Source organism: Pinus tabuliformis, chromosome Q (assembly GCF_031772625.1).
Source record: "Pinus tabuliformis cultivar Carrire ecotype Pingquan chromosome Q, CPIR1, whole genome shotgun sequence".
In the NCBI taxonomy this organism is placed as follows: domain Eukaryota; kingdom Viridiplantae; phylum Streptophyta; class Pinopsida; order Pinales; family Pinaceae; genus Pinus; species Pinus tabuliformis.
Genome location: NC_142296.1, coordinates 1049213936 through 1049241268, shown reverse-complemented (window position 1 = coordinate 1049241268; position 27333 = coordinate 1049213936). Strand labels below are relative to the sequence as shown.

At 37.2% G+C, this 27333-nt stretch overlaps 1 protein-coding gene across 1 annotated transcript in view; it reads right to left on the bottom strand.

The window, feature by feature from the left end:
• Positions 1-1143: 1143 nt before the first annotated feature.
• The window catches only part of LOC149223101 (uncharacterized), a 69866-nt gene continuing 43676 nt past the window's right edge, over positions 1144-27333 (bottom strand). Inside the window, exons 3-6 of the mRNA XM_089387788.1 lie at positions 8148-8387; positions 5489-5552; positions 2475-2624; positions 1144-1655 (exon numbers count right to left, since the gene is read on the bottom strand). Of these exons, the coding sequence (XP_089243914.1) occupies positions 1144-1655; positions 2475-2624; positions 5489-5552; positions 8148-8387 (966 nt within the window). The remainder of the gene's footprint in view (positions 1656-2474; positions 2625-5488; positions 5553-8147; positions 8388-27333) is intronic.

Here is a 27333-nt window from a genome sequence, read left to right as displayed (position 1 = left end):
AACAATCATTCATTTAATCAATGGATCGCCATCGATCCTTCTAGTGATTGATGGTCAATCAACATGCCTACTAATGGGATTTTAGTCATCAACGCATATATACAGCATAATTACTTGAAAAGGAAAAATACATAGTTCCTTTGCCTGCACACTCCTCTCTGTGTTCGCCGAATTTCGCCTGGATACATATGCTAAACAGAATCACTAATACAAACATAATTTATCATTTCATAATGAATCACACTATTCCACACGCAAAATCAACTCTCTGTATATTAACATACAAACACATGATTGCATATTGAGGCTCTTCGTCCCTCTCTGGCCTGATTCTTCTAATTAGAGCCTCTGTTTCCTAAACTACCCGTAGGCTTACGATTCCATCATGAATCCTCTCGAATCCCCTCTCTCTCTCTCTGTCTCTTCAAAAAAGAAAGGAAAATACATATATGCTCTATCTAACAATCTCCTTCCACATATGAAGGAATTCACTATATATTTAGAAATCATATCCTACCCTAACTAATCAATATAACTACTTGGCTTGATCTCCATGCAGGGAGGATCACTTGCCACTTATTCTCTAATTTCCTTAGTATTTGCAACAATATAACTACTTACATACTTTGAAATTAATAAAAATTAAATAACCAATTCTTCCTCCAAACTCTCATTAGCCACAACATGTGACCACACCATCACATTGCTGGCTAGGCCTAGATGCTCCTGCATCAAACTCCCAAGGTTAAAAATAATCATGATCTCCTGATCATGTGCTTCTGATTTGTGTCCTCCTGGATCCCATACTTTGTTCGGTAGTCTGTCCTTGGTTACTACTGTTGTTGGTTGTTGTTCTCCAGGTCTCCATATTTTATGCTGCATCACCCCATTAGCTATGCTCTCACTGTCTGTTGTTGTCTTTTTCATATATATTACTGCTTTTTGCTCATCATCACAATTTATGCCAGGCTTCCACACTTTAATTTGCAGTTTACCATTACCTTCACCTGTACCATTCTTTCCAGCCCATCTTCCTTTCTTCTTTTGTCCTTTATATATTTTATTGGAATGTTGTTGTATGAGTTCCCACAACTCATCAATTTCTTTGTCCACTTCACTTCTCAGATGATGAATACTATTCCCCTACAACTGGATGTGTTCTTGCATAAGAACATCATAATCCATGTGCCAATACATTTCTAAAACGTACAAATTCCTTCTCCATTGATCCCCTGCAACAATTCCAGTTCCTTCTTCTGGTTTCTCACTCATGGCTTCATCACTTCTTACTTCAATTCCCAGTATACCTGTAATTCCACAAATTTCTTGAAAACTAAGAATTCTTCCTGCTTGTTTAGGTGCTTGGAATACCTCTTCTTCTAGTAACTTAATTTCTGCACCCTTAAGGATTATGGCATCATATTTGTCTGCTTCTGAAATGTCATTTTCAGCCTCTTCTTCATCAATAACTCCCTGTAGTACAATAGTAATCCTGTTACTATTATCTCTTGAACTCATCTCTAGTTCAACAGTTCCATATTGTAGATTCAACATCATTCCATCTTTCTGAGACATTCTGATCTCACCCTTCCTTACTTCGATCTGATCTTCAGAATCAATTCCTTGTTTCGAATTGACTTCACATTGCCTTGTTTCTGCATATAAATCTTCACCAGAATCAATCAATTCATTAAACACAAATGCTTTACCCTGTTTCCTCATTATGCCAACATTTCTGACAACTTCTTTTCCATATTTGTCATCCATGACAACTTCTTCATTCTTATTCAGTTCTGGTTGTGCAGTCTGATCACTTATTCCTTGGTTTCCTTGCCTCTTCTCCAAAAGACTAGACTCATGCCACAAATCTGTCATCTCATTTGGAATTTCTCCCAAGAGCTCTGCACGATCTTCACTAACTTCATTGTCTGCAACATCTATCTTTAGTCCTTCTTTACTCTGGCTTTCTTCAAGGTCAATAATCTTCAATAACTATTTAATATCTACAAAGTCTTCTATATCAACCTTCAGTAGCTATTCTCCTTTGGCTTCAGTCCTCAATAGTTGTCTAATATCTTCATAATTCACTACAGCTATGTTTAACAACTACTCTTTCCTTTGCATCACAAGATTATGTGAATTTCCTTCTTCTAACTTCTGAAAAATCATATCTTTGCTTTTCCTTTCCCTTATGACAACCTTAAACAATTGCCTTACTTCAATGTATCCTGCATTTACACACAAAATATTAGTTTCAAAACTATGAGACACCAAGGTCTCCTCAAATAATTTCATCATCAATCCTTCTGGTTGACTCCCACTTCCTGAACACACCATAAGATTCTCCATTTGCTTTGTATTAGCTTCATCAGTTTTCCTGAGAAAACTCTTTGTTCCATATTCGTATGAATGGATCTCTTCCTTTCCAAACACTTCTTTGATCTCAATAATTCCTTTGCCATCCTCCTTCTGACTTATCTTTTGGATGTCATCTGACTGGACATCTTCCTTCACTTGACTGTAACTTTTCTCTTTATTCTTCATATGACTGTGGGTAGTCATCTTTCCACCTGTTGGTTTGACAGTTTCCAATAACTGCCTATTTTTCCCCAAGTTTACATGACCTGCAAACATACAACAATTATCAGTTTTAAAAATACAATACCTTTCGTCCTCTTTTGATGCTTCAAGCACCAATATTCCATCATAGATCTTCTGGATTTCAGCAGATCCTCCTTGTTGTGACTCCATTCCTTTGAGTCTCTTCTTCTCTAACAAATCAATATGAATTTGTTCAAGTTCCCTGAACTCGTTCATCAGCTTGCCATTCCACCTCTGTTGCAATAGCTTCCACTTGACCCGTTTCTTCATTCTCCATCTGTATCTTCAGTCTTCATTTGTCTTTCTTTGTACTGCCAGACTAATATCTTGTTCTTCATTCTGTTGCCAGTTGCTATACTTCTGCAATCTAATGCCTTCCTCAAATTCATTCTCATGTTGCTGATCATCTCTTTTAAATTTCTGGTTCCTTCCATATTTATCCTACTGGATTAATACTTCTATCTCCTTCATGTCTCTAAGGACATAACTTCCTTGTTGTTCCTGATCTTTCATCTCACCTTCAAATAATCTCTGCTCAATTTCTCTGATTTCAGCATCATATTTATTAATGTTGTCTTCCATACCTACAGTCACATCATTAACTGAAGAGTCTAAACATTTACTTAACTCTATAAATGTTTGAGACATTTCATCCTTATCATGCATGGTAACCACAATCTCTTCTTTATCAGGTTCTGAAAGCTTCGTTTCTCCTTCAGGTTCCTTGAGAAATCTTTCCAAGAATTCTAATTCCATGTGAAATATTTCCAACATTTCATCACAACTTCCACTCTCAGTTTCATTCTTTTTCTGGAAATCCTTCTGAGTTATCTTGTTTTCTGCACTATCATATTGCAAAGTTCTTTCATCAATTCCATCAGACAAATTCATTTGTTTACCTTCTTGGAATACCACTATGGCATTTTCATTAGACTTCTGGTCCATATCAACTTCATCTGACTGTCTTACACCAAACAAAAATTCATCCATGAACTCTTTCTGCTGCAATAAATCAACACCTTTTTCCTCTAAAAGGAATTCTCCATCATACTTCACCTCAAGAGTTTCATTCCTGTTTGTGACAGTTTCACCAGACTGTCCATCATCCTCTGCATATCCTACAAACATACACAAACTATGAGAATTAAAATCACAAGGCTTCATTGCCTCATCTGCTTCCCTTGTCATCATATCTTCTAATTGTTCTGAACTATTCCAATAGTTCATGAGATCTTCAACTGATCTCTCATTATCCTCTTCACCCAGAATTCCCCCCTATTCTGGTCTACAAATGGAATCTTCCATTTCTTCTTCTGATTCTCTGAGGTTTTCCGTCAACCCCTTTACTTGTCTTTGTTGCAGCCTTCTCTGCAACTTAGGCCACTTCACTGGCTTCTTCTTCAAGACCCAACCTTGTCTTTGGTTCTCCTCTAGTAGCATTACTAACGCATCAAATTCTTCTCTTATCTCAGTTATTTCCATTTCCTACGGATTGTTTGAGCACACTTCTCCTTCGTCTTGTAGCCTTCTTCTGAACCTTCCATATGACTTTCCATAGCCATCTTCTCTTTTGTGTGAGCTCCTACACCTGCAACCAATCAACTTCCTTCTAAGTTGATCTTCTCACCAAGCTTCTCCTTTGCCTGGTCTCCAAGTCCTCTTTCTTTAGAACTTGCACTAAGAAATCTTGCTCTCTCTCTCTGGTTGCTCCACTCACTTCTCTTAAGGACTCCTCTGTCCCTATCTATTCCAAGCCTCAGCTGGAATGAGGTTCTGCTACAATTTCTAAGAACTTCCAAAAGTTCTTCTACAGTCTTACTGCTGTAGTCCTGTGCCCAACATTGCCATTCATTCGATCGCTACAATTTTCATACCTTTTTAGTCATAATATTCATAAACAGAGTATCCCTACTCTGATACCACTTGATAGGGTTTAAATTGCACTAAGGCAATAAACCCCTCATTTACCATCACTCAAGCGTAGACTTGTGGTAATAGACCCACATTCTATCGGAAGCGTTAATTATATGCTTTTGCCTTAAAACCCCGGGACCACACATCTTATAGGAATACACAGAAAATATACCAAATCTTACTTTTTTCAACAGCCCTTGCACATTTCCCGATATATACCTTTATCGCTATCACAATCGGGCAATAACGGACCTTCCCTTATTTCTACCAATATGCAATAATACACAAAATACATATAGGAAACATGGAAACCCCACAGTCAACGCCTAAGCCGAACTTCAAATATTATACGCCCGCATTTAGAACTCTGTCGGGTCCACTCTTGGCTTCAACCCTTTCCACCTTCTCTGATCACCGATCACACCTCATCGCATATCGGCGATATCGCTTAATCGCATATCGACATTCCACCTGCCCGCCAGCCTTAACTCCTCCAATTTGCGATTAGTGATTAAATCGCAACTGTCGATCTGGCACTTGATCCGACGGTCTACACTTAATCACCTAATCGCAATCGCTTGCTCCTACGGCCAGGTCTGATAACGCATAAAGGTTCCACCGATGCGATATATCGGCAATCGCTCATCGACATTTCTTGAAGCCTGAGGTCCACCCTTTATAAACCATATTTGCCGATGCAATATCAATTGACTTTGTCCTTAGAAATATGATCCTGTCCGTCGATAATATCGATCCAACAGATCCTGTACATTGCTCTTCACTTCGCGTTCTATTGATAAACTTACGCTACACTCAAGTTTCCTCTGCCATACTCTGGTTTTAAACATGATATCCATATAAAAATCATTCATTTAATCAATGGATCACCATCGATCCTTCTAGTGATCGATGGTCGATCAACATGCCTACTAATGGGATTTTAGTCATCAACGCATATATACAACATAATTACTTGAAAAGGAAAAATACACAGTTCCTCTGCCTGCACACTCCTCTCTGTGTTCGCCGAATTCCGCCTGGATACATATGCTAAACATAATCACTAATACAAACAGAATTTATCATTTCATAATGAATCACACTATTCCACACGTAGAATCAACTCTCTGTATATTAACATACAAACACGTGATTTCATATTGAGACTCTCTGTCCCTCTCTGGCTTGATTCTTCTAATTAGAAGCTTTGTTTCCTAAACTACCCGTAGGCTTACGATTCCATCGTGAATCCTCTTGAATCCCCTCTCTCTCTTTGTCTCTTCAGAAAAGACAGGAAAATACATATATGCTCTATCTAACAGTCTCCTTCCACATATGAAGGAATTCACCATATATTTAGAAATCATATCCTACCCTAACTAATCAATATAACTACTTGGCTTGATCTCCACGCAGGGAGGATCGCTTGCCACATATTCTCTAATTTCCTTAGTATTTGCAACAATATAACTACTTACATACTTTGAAATCAATAAAAATTAAATAACCAATTCTTCCTCCGAACTCTCATTAGCCACAACATGTGACCACACCATCACATTGTTGGCTAGGCTTAGATGCTCCTACATCAAGATGCATAACCAAGTTTCTGCAACCTTGAGGGATATGGAGATGTGGTATTTTTAAGTTTTCTTTATTCTTAACATTCATAAATCACTTCACCACATTACATTAACCACTTAAACATATCATATAAAGCCATAAATTATCATTGTGTTGAAAATAAAGTGCAACTATAATAAATTGCTACGCTACAATAGATAGTAAGCAAATATACACATGAAGACACCAAATTACCGTGGTTCACCCCAATGTGGGGCTACGTCCACAAGAATTGTTGCTAATATAATGATTCTTTGTAGAACAAACAATTCTTGACATGCGCACTAAGTTGCAGGTCATCTGTGCACTTAGTTGCAGACTCAGGCCTCTGCGCACTCAGTTGTAGAACCTCACCTCTTCTTCCAACTACAGATCACAATAATTCGACCATAACACAGATCTGGATCATAAGATTGATTTTTCTTCTTATTATTTGACCCTATATATACTATTACATCGAAGGGTACATCATTACAATACCATGGACTCCCTAATACAAGCAACTATGGTCCCAAAACCCATTGATCTTTTACATTATTACAAAAAGAAGGGGCTTTGCCCTATCTTGAAGCCCTTATACTGCACGGTATATTCAAATTTCTTCGCTACACGCTCCATTTTTCACTTCGCTGCGTGCTCCACTCCACAAAATGAGGAGTCTTTGCCAAAAGCTAAGCCAAGTTGGGTTGCACCCAACAAGCCCCCCACACTCACATGTGACTTGTCCCGAGTCACTCAGCTACTTTGCCTCTAATTTTTGTTGCAATATAATTGTACGTATTGTTGAATTGTTGCAGAGTCTCTGTCAACCGCTTCTCTTCACTGCGCACCTCTTCCAATTTGTCACAGGTTATGTAGCCTTTTCATCACTATTGTTTCCCTCTGTCGAAGCTCTTGAAGCTTCTCGTCTACTACCTGGGAATGTTGGAGAGCCTCATCCTGTCATGGTTGATTTCTCTCTGTCAAAACATGTTCTTCCTTCCTCAGTTCTTCTATTTTCTTCTGGAGGGAATTTCCCTCATTGAACTTGGTGAGCTTCTACGAGATTGGTAAGGTATTCGAAGTTGCCCGAATCTCTTCCAGCTACTATTGGTTTTGCTGAATTTCTTCTTGTAGTTTCTGCACATTTAGATCTTCCTGCAGCGAAGTCCAAATATGTAAGCTCTCATCTAGAAGCTTCCCACAGTCTGCCACTGCTGCAGAGATGTCATCCACTGCGGCCTTTACATTGGTCTTCCTTTGTTCTCTTACTTCCTACGGTGTGATTGGCTATAGCTTCATCTGCAGCTCAATGATATGCATTTCATATTTAAATTGTACTGCGGTGATTTTCATCTTGTATCTTTTAACTGCAAGGTCGAGCTTGACAACCTTGTCCTCCACTAGCTCTTCTTCTCGGACATCAAGGTCTGAAATCTCTTTGCATGTTGCTTCGACCGCCTCCTTGATATTTTACTACTATTGAACTGCTTTGTCCCTTTCTTGGATCATCTAATCAAACTTTTGTTGTAGTGAAACCCATTCTCTTTCTACCTGAATGTTCAGTTGCAAGGTGCAATGTTCGCACAGCTTCAACTCCTCTATTATTTCCTAGTGCGACTTATGTAATCTCTGAAATTGTACTGTTGCGATGTTGATGTTGACATTCCTCCATTCTTTAACCTGTTACTGAACCTCCGTGGAGTCAAATTGGAGGCTCAGACAGGTATCGATGCTAACCGCGCTGCAAGTGTAGGCTCTATTTGCATTTCTTCTCCAATCTTCTCCATGACCTGCACTAGTCTTCTAACCATTTGCGCCAATATTTTTAGTTCCGCAATCCGCTCTTCGACACCTGTTAGAAGTACGCCATAGCGATCTTCTATCTTTTTCCATGATTCTATCGTTGCTTCCTATATCCTGTCCCTGATTTTGTCTAAGTCCCCTTTAGTGAGGACCACTGGTGTTACACCCTTCATCTTATGTGCCTTCTACTTCTTTTTGGTTCTTGAGGCAGACTCAGCGCCTACCTTCCTCTTTTTTGTGACAGCAGGGTTTGTCTTTGTCTTTTTTGACTCCTTATTCTGCTCATCTCCTTCAGGAGGATCCTGGTGACCCTCATCATGTTTCTCTTCTTCCTCTGAGTCATGCTCATCCTTGTCTTTGTCCTTTCCACTCGCTTCTCCATGTTGCGTTATGTCCTCCTCTATCGCACTATCTTCTTCCTGTGTTTCCAGCACAGTCATCCATTCTCTAGGCCATTTTTGTACCTGCACTAAGAGATCATATTTTGTTACTAAGTATGGCAGGGGATTCAATTTCTTCTTTGTGTCCATGTGAGCCTATATATATATATATATATATATATATATATATATATATATATATATATATATACTTTGTGGAAATTGGCCTTAAACTTCGTAACAACGTTGTACTGCTCGTATAAGCTCGGTGAAAGGCGAGGATGCTAGTTCACTAACATATGTAAGTCCATATGATATAATATGAAAAACATCATGTTCTCCATTTCTCGTGATGGTTGAGTGGTATACCACAGTGAGGCATACCATGCAGCTTCATAAGCATCTAAAGCTATTGGAGGGAACTGTGAATCCTCCAGCTCTCTCCATGTCAGCATTGAAATTATGAATATCAACCATGCATAAGGGAATGTGGTACCTTTCTCCTGGACCTTGCGACGGTCGTCCGGAAATTATTTGTAAAGGTATTCAACCCAGTTGTACTGAACACCATTGGCACACTATGCAGGTAATGAAACTACCGCTGCAAGGACTTCATTAGCCCAACACTTTCTCATGATCTTCCCAGCCAATATGTGTTCTACGAAGCGAACCCCTTGGTCATTGACTGAGTTTATGTCATATCATCACTTCCCTTTTGTGAGTCCAAACTTCTTCTTCATGCTTTGGGCTATGGTGCAGTCCTGATCTTTTTCGACAAATTCTTTTTCAGGGTTCCACCCTTGATACGGTAGTCTCATGATTATCCAAATTAGCATTGGGTTTATAGGGATCATTTTCCCCATCCATAAGCATCCATCATTTCCCAGCACGAGCAGTTGTCGCACGCAAGTCGTGATCCTCGGACTTCTGCTAGAGTGTGGAACATTTAACATGTTCATTAATCCTTATTGTGCCAATCCATTCAACCACTGTTGCGACTCTAACCTCGTCACACCACTCTCTGGGTTGTGTACTAGTTTTAGATATATATCTAGTGCGAGCAGTGGGAACGGGACCATTTTTTGGCTTAATTTGGGCTGACCCAAGTTCGATCTTTACTGCGCACTAACAAAACCCTCAATCACTAGCCCTTCTGGCAACGACCTGCAAGCAAATCGCTATCTCACCCGAATTGACTATGGGAGGATGCAGAACCAGGTTTCTACATCTTTGAGGGATGTGGAGATGTGGTATTTGTATGTTTTCTTTATTCTTAACATTCATAAATCACTTCGCCACATTACATTAACCACTTAAAGATATCATATAAATCCATAAATCATCATTGTGCTAAAAATAAAGCGCAATTGGAATGAACTGCTATGTTATAATAGATAGTAAGAAAATATACACATGAAGACACCAAATTACCATGGTTCACCCCAATGTGGGGCTACATCCACAAGAATTGTTGCTAATATAATGATTCTTTGTACAACAAATAGTTCTTGACCTACGCACTAAGCTATAAGTCATATGCGCACTCTGTTATAGACTGAGGCCTCTGCACAGTCAGCTGCAGAGCCTTGCCTATTCTTCCGATTATAGATCACAATAATTCAACCATAACACGAATCTCGATCATAAGATTTATTTTTATTCTTATCATTTGACCCTATATACTATTACATCGAAGGGTACATCATTACAATACCATGGTCCAAATACCATGGAATCCCTAATACAAGCAGCTATGGTCCCAAAACCCATTGATCTTTTACATTATTACAAAAAGAAGGGGCTTATCCCTATCCCAAGGCCCTTATATAATGCAATATATTCAAACTTCTCCACTTCACGCTCCACTTCACACTCCACTGCACGCTCCACTGCGCACTCTGCTCCACAAAACAAAGGGTCTTTGCCAAAAACTAGGCCAAGTTGGGTTGTGCCCAACAATAGAGATGAGTACTCCCTTGACATAGCACATATCTTGAGAATTCTAAAGGAAAAAGTCAAAAGTTGCAAAGCAGATAGCGATAGGATCATTCAGTCATAGGAAAAACTTGCAAGAGCACAGGAAAAGAAAAAGAGGTCAATGTAGTTATTCTTGAGAGTTTATCAAAGTTGCAGAGATAGGGGCAGCCAAGAATAATTTATGGACAAGAGGAAAGGACTAATGGAATATATGGTATTAGGTCTCATGGAAGACACAGTTCAGGCGGGGATGACACGGTTAGAGGTGGTAGATGGATGTATACACCTGAAATAGGGGTAGTGGTTATGGGTTCTATTCTAGTTCTAGATTAGAGAGACAACATGGTCATCATCATTATCATTGTTACAGGATGAGTGAGAAGCAGTACTTGTCGGATGAGTTCAAGAAATCCAAACCTCTTACCTTTGATGGAGATTTGAAGAAACCAAAAGATGCAGAAGCATGGTTTCTTGGAATGAAGAAGTTCTTCGAGCTGCATGATTATTTAGAGAATATGAAAGCCATGATAGTTATTTTCAACCTCAAGGGAAAAGTGGACATCTGGTGGGAATATGTGAAGCATGTCAGAGGCATCAGGATAGAGGAATTGAGTTGGCATGAATTTAAAATACTTTTCAGAAAGAAATACTTTTCATAGAGATACTATGACGATAAGGCTAAGGAGTTATATGAGTTGACGATGGGAATAATGACAAACGAAGAGTATACGACTAAGTTTTTGGAGTTTTTAAGGTATGTTCCATATCTTAAGGATGAGAAGACGAAGGTTCAAATATTAATTAGTGGATTTCCATTATGATTTAAATATCGAATTGAGTATGATGAGTTGCAGATATTATAGGAAGTAATTGTGAAGTTGAAGCATTGTTATGAGCATTTTAAGCATAAGTCGGGGCCTAAGTAGGGTTGGAAAGGTAATGACAAGACTAAGGGAAAGTGGGATAAGAAGCAAGGAATACCTCAGGATGTAGGTAATAAGGAGAATGTAGCATCGTACAAGAAGTTCAATGCAGTTGACAGAGGACATGTATCTCAATCTAAGGAGCAGGACAAGGGTGATTGTAGGAAGCCTTTGCAGTGTTGGACTTGTGGCAAGAATCATCTCAGGAGAGATTGTCCACATCATCAGGGTGTTAGACCTCAGATTTTCACTGCTCAGGAGGTATAGATAGTTGGGGATGTTAGGCAGAGTATTCCTTGGATTTATGCAGCATTGGATAATAGGCAGGCTGATCATTAGGCACTTATTATCGAGATGGAAGGTAAGATTTTTGATCAAGTTATTTCTATTTTGATTGACCCTAGATCTAGCTATTGTTATATCAGTCCTGACATGGTGGATGTTGAGTCTTGAAAATGTCATTCATTTCCATTACACTTTCACTATTATGTCCATTATATCACCTCCATTCCACTACTATGTCACTACATTCATCCCACTTTCATTATCATTGGGCCACCTTTATGTTTTTCCAATCTTTATTATTTCTAAGCCTTTTAAGTGAATTTGTGGTTAAACATTAGAAAATAATGTGCATATGCTTATACCTAACAAATGGGTTGAGATTGTTGACATGTGTAGGTTGAAAGGAGGCTTCTAGAAGACTCTTATGTGGCACTCTAAGGCCAAATTCGAATTTGAGTGGAAAGAATCATGGGATCATGAGGATATGTGTCACGTCTCCTAATTGTATTGTAACTCTAAGAAGACATGTGTCTTATTAGTTCCTATTTTGATTATGACTCTAGAGGTAGAGGGAGAGATTCATGGATTCTCATTAATGAGATGGCTTCTCATCTTTTTGTATAAATAGGAGATCTCTCTCCTTCATTTGGGAGCTTAGCTTATTTGTCTTTTAGCTTGTGAGTTATTTAGCTTGGAGTTTGTAGTTCTTCCTTGATGGCTTTTGAAAGCTTTGGAGAACTTTGTTGTACTTTGTAATTTTGAAGAATTTGAATAAAGCTTTGATGTTCTCAACATGGAAGGAGATGTGAAGTAGATGTCATGGAGCATATTAGAATGTAAGGTAGAGTAGATTTCATTTTGTAATTTTGCTTTGATTTCATTATGTCATTTAATTGCTTTCAAGTTTGATAGATTAGATTTTTCATTCATGCAATTTTAATTCATGCAAGTGTGTTCAACCGGTTGATTGTAGGTTAGTAATGCACATAGCTTTTTAATGATTAATGACATAACGGAATCATCTTGTCCTTCTGCTGATTTATTTTTTTTGAGTTCTAATTCCAGCATTGTTATTTCAATCAGTTTTGTTTTGCTCATTTACTTTCCTGCAATTTAGATATCATATTGCTTAACTTGTTCATGGTTGCTTCCCATAAGGTAGATTGAGCTGAAGGGTAAAGGATCAGAAGAGTTGAAGTAGTGTGATTAGTTTCCTTTATGCAATTTAATTTCTTGCAATTTAGATATCATATTTCTTAACTTGTTCATGATTGCTTCCCATCAGGTAGATTGAGCTGAAGGGTAAAGGATCAGAAGAGTTGAAGTAGTGTGATTAGTTTCTTTTATGCAATTTAATTTCTTGCAATTTAGATATCATGTTGCTTAACTTGTTCATGATTTCTTCCCATAAGGTAGATTGAGCTGAAGGGTAAAGGATCAAAAGAGTTGAAGTAGTGTGATGAATTAGTTGCTTTGCTTTCAGTCTTTGAGTTGCTTTAAGTTCAATTTTTACTTTCTTTTTCATACAGCAGCAAGGATACTGGGTTTCATAGTCACTAGCTCATTTATTGGTTGTTGCATTCCATTTTGATTGAAGTAGCTGCATATTTACACTTTTGTTCAAGTACTAATTCCACCAATAACATGTTTTGAGATCTTTTGAAGTGTTAAAGTTTTGGAAGTTACCATTAGGGACTTAGGCCTTAGGCCTTGTCTTGAAATCTCTATCCATACTTGTCCTTTAAAAGTATTCTTCATACCTTAGAATAGGATTTCCATTTGCATTAAACACTTTAGGAAACCAACAAAAACAAAACCCCAAAACAAAATAAAATCTATAAAACAACGAAGTAAGAAAAAAGTTAACTAAGCACATATGGTGCACCACACTTCATCAGTTTACGATACCCGGGTTGATAATTTATGTAGATCAATTTAAGACGTTAAATTGACTAGACAGAATACCTCAGGATGTAGGTAATAAGGAGAATGTAGCATCGTACAAGAAGTTCAATGCAGTTGACAGAGGACATGGATCTCAATCTAAGGAGCATGACAAGGGTGATTGTAGGAAGCCTTTGCAGTGTTGGACTTGTGGCAAGAATCATCTCAGGAGAGATTGTCCACATCATCAGGGTGTCAGACCTCAGATTTGCACTGCTCAGGAGGCATAGATAGTTGGGGATGTTAGGCAGAGTATTCCTTGAATTTATGCAGCATTGGATAATAGGCAGGCTGATCATTAGGCACTTATTATTGAAATGGAAGGTAAGATTTTTGATGAAGTTATTTCTATTTTGATTGACCCTATATCTAGCTATTGTTATATCAGTCCTGACATGGTGGATAAGTGTCTCTTGAATAAAGAAGTACATGCAGAGTCTTGGTTGGTGTAGTTGGCTAGAGGTACCAAGAAAAGAGTTCATTATTGGGTGAGATATTATGCATTTGAAATGAACAATATGTCTACATCAGTGTATCTAAATGTGCTTCTATTGCGGTCATACAATATGTTGTTGGATATGGATTGGTTGTACATTCACAGGACTAAGTTAGATACTTAGTGCCTGGATCATGATGGAGAGAGGAGAATCTTACAGGGTAAAAAGAAGCCTACATCAATGAGAATGGTTACAGCTATGCAGGCAAAGTGTAGTAGCAGGAAAGGGTGTGTTTTATTTGCAGTTCATATTTCTAGTGATAAAGGAAAGGATGTTGAGGATGTTGAAGTCTTGAAGAGGTATCTAGTTTTGTAGTAACGTCAGGATGTATTTCCAGCATAAATTTTAGAGTTTCCTCCTCATTGGGAAGTGTACTTTTCTATTGATTTGATGCTAGGAGCAACACCAACATCAAAGGCCCATACAAGATGAGCGCTCCAAAGTTGGTGGAACTGAATTTGTAGCTTAAGGAAGTGCTTAATAAGGGATGCATAAGGCTAAGTGTGTCACCTTGGGATGTAATAGTGTTGTTTGTAAAGAAGAAAGATGGTACTCTCAGATTGTGTATTGATTATAGGGAGTTGAACAAGGTGACTATCAAGAACATGTATCATTTACCGCAGATCGATGATTTGTTTGATTAGTTGAAGGGAGCAACATTATTATTGAGGATTGGATTGAGATCAAGATATCATTGGGTACGTATCAAAGAAGAAGACATATGCAAAACCACATTCCATACTAGATATGGGCATTATGAGTTTGTAGTAGTTTCTTTTGGTATTACTAATTCTCCAACTACTTTCGTGTGTTTGATGAATAGCTTGTTGTGTCCTTATCTAGACAAGTTTGTGAGAGTATTCATTGATGATATATTGATATATTCTAAGAATGAGGAAGGGCATGCAAAACATCTAGTAGCAGTGTTAAAATTGTTGATATAGCATCAGTTGTATGCCAAACTTAGTAAGCGTGATTTCTTTCAAAAAAATTCATTACTTGGGCCATGTTGTTTCCAAGGAAGGTATAGCAGTGGATCCGGAAAATATCAGAGATATCATGGAATGGTCAGCTCCTAGGAATGTGGATGAGGTCGGATCATTCATGGGACTAGAAGGTTACTACAGGAAGTTGATCAGGAACTTCTCACGGATTACCTATCCTATTACCTCTTTGCAGCAAAAAGAGAAGAAATTTGAATGGACTAAGGAGTGTGTAGCTAGTTTTGAGTAGTTGAAGTATTTTCTTACAAATGCTCTAGTCTTGAAGATTGCAGATACTGACAAAGATTTTTTTGTGCATAGATTCTTGCAAAAGAGAACATGGTGACATCTTGATGTAGGAAGGATAGGTGGTGTGTTATGAGTCAAGGAAGTTGAATGAGCTCGAGCACAAATATGTTACTTGTTATCTCGAGTTGGAAGTTATCATTCATGCCTTGAAGATGTGGATACATTATCTTCATCTTGATGAGCGATCATAGTGGGTTGAGGTACTTATTTGATCAAACTAATCTAAATTCCAGGTAATCATGATAGTTGGCTACTCTATGTGAGTTTGACTTTGAAAATCGAGTACATTAAGGGAAAGGAGAATAGGGTTGCAGATTCTCTTAGTAGAAGAGTACAGGTGAATCACATTGTCGCAGTGAGTTCTTATGGGACAGACTTAAAAAATCAGATCTTGCATGCAGGGCAGTAGGATGATAGGTATCAGTAGTTGAGGCACAGGTTATAGTGGTAGGATGAAGGTGATAGGGATGAGGAGTATCATCTCACAGTAGATGGCTTGGTCAAAGTCGTGAACAAGATTTATGTACTGGATGACAATGAGATCAAGAAGCTTATATTGAGATAATTCCATGTCAAGTTATATCTAGGTCACTTGGGATGAAGACATTGATAGCAGTTAAGAAGTTCTATCATTGGCCGAACTTAAAGAAAGAGGAGGTTGAGTTTGTTGTGAGATGTCTAGACTGTCAGTAGGTAAAGAAGAGTGTAAGCATCTAGGTGGTTTATTACAACTGATTCTGATTCCATGGTGGAAATGGGAGGTCATTTCCATGGATTTCATTACAGGTTTTCTGAGGACATTGAAACAACATGATTCCATCATGGTTATGGTTGACAAGTTAAGTAAGGTAGCTCACTTCATTGTAGTTAAGTCTATGAATTCAGCTAGTGAGGTAGCTCATATTTTCATTAGGGAGATAGTGAGATTGCATGGTGTTCCTAAGAAGATTGTATCTGATAGAGATGTCAAGTTCACTTCCAGGTTTTGGAAGGATTTGTTTGCAGGTTTGGGGACAGAGTTGGATTTCAGTACATCTTATCATCCGTAGATAGATGGACAGACAGAGAGGTTTAACAAGATTCTTGAGGACATGTTGAGGATATACATCATGCATCAACAGATGAAGTGGGAAGAGTATCTTCCACTAGTAGAGTTCGCATATAATAATGGGTATCAGAAGTCCTTGAAGATGAGTCCATTTGAGGCACTTTATGGGCAAAGTTGTAATATTCCTATCAACTGGAGTGATCCAGTGAACAGGGTACTGATTTGACCAGATATGTTGGCAGAGATGGAACAGGAAATGCAGGTTATTAAGAGGAATTTTAAGGCAACATAGGACGATTAGAAGAGTTATGTAGATCAGCATAGGGCATTTAAGGAGTTCTAGGTTGGGGAACATGTGTAGTTGTGCATCAAGCCCAAGAATAAATCCTTGAGAATTAGATCATGTTCCAAGTTGGCACCTCGATATTGTGGGCCTTTAGATATCCTTGAGAGGATTAGGCTAGTGGCCTACATACTTGCACTACCTCTAACAGTAAAAGTCCATGGTGTTTTCCATCTTTCATTGCTTAAGAAGTATGTCCAGGATGTTGATCATGTGATTGATTGTTTTGTATTGTAGGTGGAACTAGAGGGAGAATTTCATCCAGAACCACAATGCATATTGTAATGGAAATAACTCATGCTTTGGAACAAAGAAATTAAGAAGGTTAAAGTGTAGTGGAAGCACTTTGGGCCCGATGAAGCTACATGGGAGATGGCTGATCAGATTCAGGCTTTATATCCTTCATTATTTGCTAGTTCAAGAAAATAAGTTTTTGGTATATGTATATCTATATATGGATGTTGTTGTAGATGCCACAATGAGTTGTGTTATAAAGCTCCAATAAGTGGTGTGGTTGTCATGTTTTTTATGTTGGTCATGGTTTGCAGTAGTTGTTCATTGTAAATACTGCATCGAGATATGTTATAAAGCTCCATGGGTAGTGTGTTTTGTTTTCAGTAGTTTATTGGTCATAGGTGTCATAGAACACCGAGGACGGTGTTCCCCCAAGGGGGAGGGGTTTGTAACAACCACTGGTTGATTTTCTATGTAAATAAAATAAGATCAAGGTCATGGGACACATATTCCAAGCTGAATGTTTGGAAAAACATAGTGATCAATATCACTTGTGATTAATTAATGGATATGGAAATTGGAACATGCATTGGAAAAGGAAAAGTGGCAATAATTGGCATTTATTTATGAAAATAAGGGAAAATAGGATAAAAGGAAGGTGAAGAGACACAAATCTTCATGAGAGGGAAATTGAAGGAAAAATGAACAAAATAGAGGCCTTAATGATAATAAAAAAGCTTCTGAGGATTAGTTCACATATTTTGTAAGATAACCTTTTGTCAATTTAGCTTTGATTTCTCATTCTCTCATACTCTTACACACTTAGAGTATTCTTAGATAATTCTTGGAGCACTTTGGAATACATTGGACTTGGAGAAAGAAGACAAGGGAAAATAAGGAAAGTACAAGGGAAAAGTTGGATCAACAACTACAATTGGATTTCTTGGCAAGTAATAGGTTGCATGTGTGATTTCCTTGTTAATTTTTGGATGCATGGTATATGCATGTAATTTTCTAGTTATTTGTTGTCATTGGCATGGATATTTACCTGGTGTGACAGTGGTTTTAGCCTTGATTTTCGGTTTCCTGGATAGTTATGGTGTTGTGGGTTTTTTCCACTTGTTGTTTTTATGATTGGTGCTCAATTTCCTTATGGTTGTGGGTTGGAACAAATGCTCTAAAATCCCTGGAACAACTTGGTTTGATTTACTAGTCATGGAGCCTAGGTTGGGACAAATTCTCTGGAGCCCTTGGTGAGTTGAGAAACTAGTCCCTCGAGTTGGGTTGGACAAATTTTCTAGACCCTTGGAAGGTTGTGGGTTAAGTTACTATTTCCTAGAGCCCTAGACAGCTTGGGTAGTGACCAATCTAGTTGATGTTAGTGATGTCTGTCTATAGAGGTCGAATCACTGTGGTTGAGGGTTGAGGCGGTTTGGCCTCTAGAAGCCCCGGTTGCTTTTATTTTGGTTTAATCCATGAGATCCCACATTCATGCTTAGAATATGGCGCGGGGGTGATTGGCTGAAAGAGAGATTTGGTTTAGCCCAATCTATGGTCGGGTGGTACGTGGAAGTCCTTGAATTGGTTAGTATTTTCATAAGAGATATTCTTCTGTAGTTTTTAACCCCATACAGAAATTACTTGCCTATGAATTCTTAAACACAGAAAATAAAAAATGCGAGAGAATAACACATAAAACACATATACACAGATATTTCCCCTGGATCCCAAAACCGGGACTACTAGATTGATTTTTCATTATGTTCCTTTCAATGTTACAATACATATTTATACATGCTGAAGCATACAATACCATGGACCGAAAACCATCGTGTCCAAAACCATGTGTGAAAACCATGTACAAAACCATAGGTAGGTCCACCCAACCTAATGTAGGTTCCAAAAAAAAAATTCCCCGGAGCGCTACCCCGAACCCCATAGAGGGGGGCTACCCGCCCCCCGTGTGACCCCTCCGCTGCTCAATCAGCGCAACGAAGGGGGGGGGGGCTCCGCCGCCCCTCTAACCCCCCCAGTTAACTACATGGGCTAGTCGTGGAAAGAATATAACACAACCCAACATCTTCTACTATGATTCATGTATATTGTAGTGATTATGTTGGTGATATTATGGTTGAGTTTCCATGGTTTTATATGTTGGTTATTTTCTAGTTATATGTTGGTTATATCATGTGTACCATCTATGGATCTTGACATGTTTTGATGAATATATGAATGGTTGATGAATTCTTGGACTAACAAGTGTTGTTGTGGCTATTTGGAGAGGGCATAGAGCCTTCTTAGTGATTTTCAGATGAATCTCAAACTTTTATGATCAAATATGCATTCATGAATTGTACCCTACATATGTTTGATGAAATGTTTGTTATAGACTAGGCATGCCCTAGGTCATTTCCTATTCAATTTTTATATGAAAAGGTTCGGCATTATGTCATTTATCATTCTGAGATGTTACTGGCAGTTCTCGATAGTGTTTTGGAGGATGACCTAGAAATGTGTCTCAGATATCGGGACCACACCCTTTGAACTGGAGATGTTGGGCTATAATCATGGAGGCATTGTTGTGCATGTGGTTGGAGGGTTATAATTGCACTATGTCCTTGTCATGCATGCAGTTGTGGGCTTAAGGAAGTCAAAAAGATCCCCAAATCAGGGTTGGTCATCTGGGGTGGTCCTTTGGCCCCTTAGTGTCTTGTAGTCCTAAGAAATGTTGTGAGTTGTCAGTTTGATTGCCCCACTTCTATAACTGGAGCTTGGAGGTTGGGTCATGTCATAGTAACTCTTCATGTCATGTTTACCCTAGTAGGCTAGTGAAATTGGGTAAATGTGGGAGGAGGCGATTAGACATGGACTCGTAATACATGTTATAAATTTTTGTTTTCTGGTTGTAGATGTCATTCAAGTAAGCATAAAATCAATTTATGTTGCAACAAATCCATCTATTTTACACTTTTCTTTGCACAATTTTGATTCTATTCAGTAATTTTGACTTTTAAGTCTATGTTTTGAATACAATGTCGTACAAATATGATATATCATCATGGTCATTGACATTTTATTTTGACTATAATTCTTACTGAATCTTATTTTGTATCAATGTTACGATGGTGTTTTCTATCACTTTGCAAAAATATGCTTTCGTCTTTTATATTACATACAGTGTTGTGTTGTTGCTTTAAATGAAATTGAACATCTGGAAATGGTTTGGAATCATTGACATATATCTTTTAATAATAGAATATTAACACAATGTCTTTAGACCTACATGAATTTCATTCCGCGTTGATTCGAATGGAAAATGGAATCCACCCATGGTATTCCTCCACCCATAGTATTCATTCACCCATGGAATTTACCCATGGTATTGTCTAGTCAATTTAGTGTCCTAAATTTCTCTACATAAATTATCAATTCGGGTATCATAAACTGATGAAGTGTGGTGCACTATATGTGCTTAGTTAACATTTTTCTTACTTCATTGTTTTATAGTTTATGTTGTTTTTGGGGGTTTTGTTTCTTATGCTTAAGGAAATTAATATAAGAAAGAAAATTTATGCTTCTAGATGAAAATATCTAAATGTTAATGGTCAACTAAATCTAATGAATTTTAATGTTAAAATTTAATTTCTAAATAATGGAGAAAAGGAAATGAACATTAGATAAAAAAAAATCAAAACTTTGAATAGTTAGATTAATCTAAGTCGGCAAAATGTCTATGAAATGAAAGCAAAAATGATAACAGCTAAATGAAGTGTTTTATCACTCTGCTATACAATTTTGGGAGAACTACCTCCTTGTGATAGCATTTGGAGGGATCTAATACTTCATTGTTCTAAGAAAAAGTAAACATAAAAATGTAGAGAAAGACTCATTCATAAATGAAATACTTCACCACTTAGTTTTAAGATGAACCATCAACTAAAAGGGCTTTCGGAAATATTCACTTACAACATGAGTTATTAAACTAACATCAAATCTATTGTGTGCTCTAATGCTCCAAGCACCAATTGGAAAATAGGAGGACTACTTTCTTGGACTATTTTGTTAAGCATAGATTACATAGTTAGATAGATCTACAATCAACCGGTTGAACACACTTGCATGAATTAAACTTGCATGAATGGAAAATATAAACTTAAAAATTTGAAAACAATAAAATGACATACTTGAATGAAATCAAAGCAAAAATACAAAATAAAATCTATTCTACCTTACATTCTAATATGCTCCATGACATCTACTTCACATCTCCTTCCATGTTGAGAACATCAAAGATTTATTCAAATTCTTCAAAATTGCAAAAATTTACAAAGCTCTCCAAAGCTTTCCAAAAGCTTCCAAAGCTACCAAACCTACAAAAAAAACTACTAAATTAAGGAGAGAGATCTCCTATTTATACAAAAAGATGAGAAGTCGTCTCATTAATGAGAGTCCATGAATCTCTCCCTATACCTATAGAGTTCTAATCAAAATAGGAAATGATAAGACACATGTCTTCGTAGAGTTTCAATACAAATAGGAAATGTGACACATATCTCATGATCCTATGATCCTCTCCACTCAAATTCGAATTTGGCCTTAGGATGCCACATAAAGGTCTTCTAGAAGCTTCCTTTGACCTACACATGTCAACAATCTCATCCCACTTGTTAGGTATAAGCATATGCACATTATTTTCTAATTTTTAACCACAAATTCACTTACAAATGCTAAGAACTAATAAAGTTTGGAAAAACATAAATGTGACCCAATGATAATGAAAGTGAGATGAATGTAGTGACATGGTAGTGAAATGAAGGTGAAATGGAGGTGATATAATGGACATAATAGTGAAAGTGTAATGGAAATGAATGACAATTTCAAGACCCAACAGGTATTGTAAGTGGCATCCACCCATGGAATTTACCCATGATATTGTAAGTGGCATCCACCCATGGTATTGTAAGTGGCATCGACCCTTGGTATTCATCCTCCCATGGTATTTATCCACTCGTGGAAATTACCCATGGTATTGTAAGTGACATCGACCCATGGTATTCATTCTCCCATGGTATTTACCCACCCATGGAATTTACCTGTGGTATTGTGACCAAAAAATGCTATAAGTAACAAGTCACATTTTCTAAAAGGACAGTTTGTCTACCACAATGTAGCTTTTACAGTTATTCTCTCTTTTAATTAAAAAAAATGTGGTTTTGTTTATTGGGCATTCTCCACTTTTCTTTTGCCATTCCAAAATTTCTGATTTTGGGGGCCTCCCCCCCAAGATCCATTTCAATTTTTTAGATCTTGGGGGCCTCCCCCCAAGATTTGGATCAGTGGTATCAAATTCAGGTTACGATTCCATGGGAATGAGCGTTTGATGCATATTTCAGTTTCAAATTTTTGCATAAATCTTTAACTATCTTCATGCATATGCTACGACCTCCACAAAGCACTTTCTTGGGCAAAGTGGGAAGAATTTTATTTTTTCTCATTTTTTTGCAGGAATTTTTGGGCGGCAATTTTGCAAATCAGATCTGAAAATTTTGGTGAAAAATTTAGAAAAAAAATAAAATATTTGGATTCCTTCCAAAAAATACCCAAATTCAAAAAAAAATTGGCCGAATCAGAGTCCGGATGAGGGAGATATCGCTAATTTAAAATCAGATGTGTTGCAGAAATTTTTCTGATGGCAATTCGTGGACGACAACCCTCCTATCACTTTTTGTAGTTTTTGTGCATAATTTCAAAAAAATGATTGTAGATATGAGATCCTCTAGAAAAAACACCCAATTTAAAAATAAAAAAAAAACAATTGGTCGAATCAGAGTTTGGATGAGGTAGATATCCCTGATTTAAAATCAACTATTTTTTCCAAAAATTTTGTGACGGCAAGACAATTGTAGCATGAATCTGAGTTTCCAAAGTGTCTAGGTAGAGATTTCACTCACATTGGAAGATGTCAAATAGTCATTCTATTTCTAGAAATAGGTTATATTATTATTCTGAGTTATATTGACCAAGTTATGCCCATTTTAAATCGGGAGCAGCAATAGAAGCGGGTTCCCTTTGGAGATGTGCCCTCCCACCCTGCTTTAGTAAGCACTTGTTTCACATTCATCAATTTCAGCATAGTAGCATATGGCTTGGGTTCTTTGGAGACGTGCCCTCCCAACCCACGCTATGTAGGCACCTGCTACTTCATCAACAATCAACATCATGGTTATGGGTCAACTGCACAAAATCCTTGTCATCGAAGTCCATTTGCTATGCTGCACATTATTAATATCACAGTTGGTCACAAGCATTACAGGGTATCTCTATCCTCAGATCTTCGTTTTCCACGGTTATGGGTCATCCAAAAACCCACACTTCATCAAATTCCATTTGCTAGGCTACACATCGTTAGTATCACAGTTGGTCACAAGCATTACAGGGTATCTCTATCCTCGGATCTTCATTTGTCATGGTTATGGGTCATCCACAAACCCACCCTTTATTGAAGTCCATTTTCTAGGCCACACAATGTTAGTATCATAGTTGGTCACATTAATTACAAGGTATCTCTATCCTTGGATCTTCATTCATCAAGGTTATGGATTAACCACACAAAACCCTTCTCTTCAGTGGCTCTTCATATTCAACAAAGGGTTCTCGTGAGGGAACTTCATGCAATGGGGACCATTACTTCTTAAGGAGGGAGGAATGATCTAAATGGAAAATGGCATCCACCCATGGTATTCATCCACCCATAGTATTTATTCACCCATGGTATTGTAAATGGCATCCACCCATGGTATTCATCCACCCATGGTATTTATCCACCCATGATATTGTAAGTGGAATCCACCCATGGTATTCATTCACCCATGGTATTTTCCCATGGTATTATAAGTGGCATCGACCTTGGTATTCATCCTCCCATGGTATTTATCCACTCATGGAATTTACCCATGGTATTGTAAGTGACCTCCACCCATGGTATTCATTCACCCATGGTATTTACTCACCCATGGAGTTTACCTGTGGTATTGTGACCAAAAACTGCTATAACTAACAAGTCGCATTTTGTAAAAGGACATATTGTCCACCACAATGTAGCTTTTATAGTTATTCTCTATTTTAATAAAAAAAAAATGTGGTTTTGTTTACTAGGTGTTCTCCACTTTTCTTCTGCCATTTCAAATCTCAGATCTTGGGAGCCGCCCCCCCAAGATCCATTTCATTTTTTTAGATCTTCGGGGCCTCCCCCCAAGATTTGGATCACGTGCAGTAATTAAATAATTATGTTTCTAACACACCCTTTCTACCCACAGTGAAATAACTCTTGGTATTACAATTCTGATACATGGAAGGGACATGATGGACAATGCATCAAAATTTGAGAAATTAAGATTATCCAGGGCCAAACTAATTTTCATTTTCATATTTCTTATATATACTCTCATGATTAGCTCTTGGATATTTCAGTAATATCTTCTTAAATCCATTGACGCATCCCTGATGATGGACTCACTTGGTAGTCTGAAACGTTGGATTCAGAAAACCATATAACAGGTCATTCCTCCACTACTAAAAAATTCTCCTCACCTGTATGGCTTCATTATTTGAAAATATTAGGTCCTACCATGGAAGGGACATGATGGACAGCGCATCAGAATTTGAGAAATTAAGATTATCCAGGGCCAAACTAATTTTCATTTTCATAATTCTTATATATACTCTCATGATTAGCTCCTGGATATTTCAGTAATATCTTCTTAAATCTATTGACGCATCCCTAATGATGGACTCACTTGGTAGTGCAGTAATTAATTAATTATGTTTCTGACACGCACTTTCTACCCACAATGAAATAACTCTTGGTATTACAATTCTGATACATGGAAGGGACATGATGGAAAGCGCATCAAAATTTGAGAAATTAAGATTATCCAGGGCCAAACTAATTTTCATTTTCATAATTCTTATATATACTCTCATGATTAGCTCCTGGATATTTCAGTAATATCTTCTTAAATCTATTGACGCATCCTTGATGATGGACTCACTTGGTAGTCCGAAACGTTGGATTCAAAAAACCATATAACAGGTCATTCCTGCACTACTAAAAAATTCTCCTCACCTGTATGGCTTCATTATTTGAAAATATCAAGTCCTACCATGGAAGGGACATGATGGACATCACATCAGAATCTGAGAAATTAAGATTATCCAGGGCCAAACTAATTTTCATTTTCATAATTCTTATATATACTCTCATGATTAGCTCCTGGATATTTCATTAATATCTTCTTAAAACTATTGACGCATCCCTGATGATGGACTCACTTGGTAGTCTAAAAAGTTGGATTCAAAAAACCATATAACAGGTCATTCCTCCACTACTAAAAAATTCTCCTCAGCTATATGGCTTCATTATTTGAAAATATTAGGTCCTACCATGGAAGCGACATGATGGACAACGCATCAGAATTTGAGAAATTAAGATTATCCAGGGCCAAACTAATTTTCATTTTCATAATTCTTATATATACTCTCATGATTAGCTCCTGGATATTTCAGTAATATCTTCTTAAATATATTGACGCATCCCTGGTGATGGACTCACTTGGTAGTTCTAAACGTTGGATTCAAAAAACCATATAACAGGTCATTCCTCCACTATTAAAAAATTCTCCTCACCTGTATGGCTTCATTATTTGAAAATATCAGGTCATACCATGGAAGGGACATGATGGATAGCGCATCAGAATGTGAGAAATTAAGATTATCCAAGGCCAAACTAATTTTCATTTTCATAATTCTTATATATACTCTCATGATTAGCTCCTGTATATTTCAGTAATATCTTCTTAAATATATTGATGCATCCTTGATGATGGACTCACTTGGTAGTCTGAAACGTTGGATTCAAAAAACCATATAACAGGTCATTCCTCCACTACTAAAAAATTATCCTCACCTGTATGGCTTCATTATTTGAAAATAGTAGGTCCTACCATGGAAGGGACATGATGGACAACGCATCAGAATTTGAGAAATTAAGATCATTCACAGCCAAACTAATTTTCATTTTCATAATTCTTATATATACTTTCATGATTAGCTCTTGGATATTTCAGTAATACCTTCTTAAATCTATTGAGGCAACCCCGATGATGGACTCACTTGGTATTCTGAAACGTTGGATAAACCATATAACAGGTCATTCCTCCACTACTAAAAAATTCTCCTCACTTGTATGGCTTCATTATTTGAAAATATTAGGTCCTACCATGGAAGGAACATGATGGACAATGCATCAGAATTTGAGAAATTAAGATTATCCAGGGCCAAACTAATTTTCATTTTCATAATTCTTATATATAGTCTCATGATTAGCTCCTGGATATTTCAGTAATATCTTCTTAAATCTATTGACGCATCCCTGATGATGGACTCATTTGGTAGTTCGAAACGTTGGATTCAAAAAAACCATATAACAGGTCATTCCTCCACTACTAAAAAATTCTCCTTACCTGTATGGCTTCATTATTTGAAAATATCAGGTCCTACCATGGAAGGGACATGATGGACAATGCTTCAAAATTTGAGAAATTAAGATTATCCAGGGCCAAACTAATTTTCATTTTCATAATTCTTATATATACTCTCATGATTAGCTCCTGGATATTTCAGTAATATCTTCTTAAATCTATTGACGCATCCCTGATGATGGACTCACTTGGTAGTCCGAAAAGTTGGATTCAAAAAACCATATAACAGGTCATTCCTCCACTACTAAAAAATTCTCCTCACCTGTATGGCTTCATTATTTGAAAATATCAGGTCCTACCATGGAAGGGACATCATGGACAATGCATCAACATTTGAGAAATTAAGATTATCCAAGGCCAAACTAATTTTCATTTTCATAATTCTTATATATAATCTCATGATTAGCTCCTGGATATTTCAGTAATATATTCTTAAATCTATTGACGCATCCCTGATGATGAAATCACTTGGTAATTCGAAACATTGGATTCAAAAAACCATATAACAGGTCATTCTTCCACTACTAACAAAATATTGAGCTTCATTTGTTAATTCTGTGTTATTTAGTTCCTTGTACACAAATTGAATTATAGGAACTATTTCCATTCAAAACTACTTGACTATATCGATTTTATGATAACCTTTCTTATTTGTATTTGAACACATGCTATGAAACTTTGTTTTAGGTTCTAATACTAAAATATTAGTAATAAATCCTTTAGTACAAGTTGTGTGTGCGCACAATGAAAAATTGAAAGCTTCTTCCGCATAATGAAATGTTTATGCACTCTACTAAAAAAAGTTTTTGCTCAATGAAATGCGCTTGTTGTTCCTATTAGAATTTATCTCGCTTCTATTTCGTCAATCTAAGAGAGGATAATTAGAACTACATGCAATAATACGCTTCTTTGGAAACCACTCTTTCTCATGGCCAACATCAAATTACA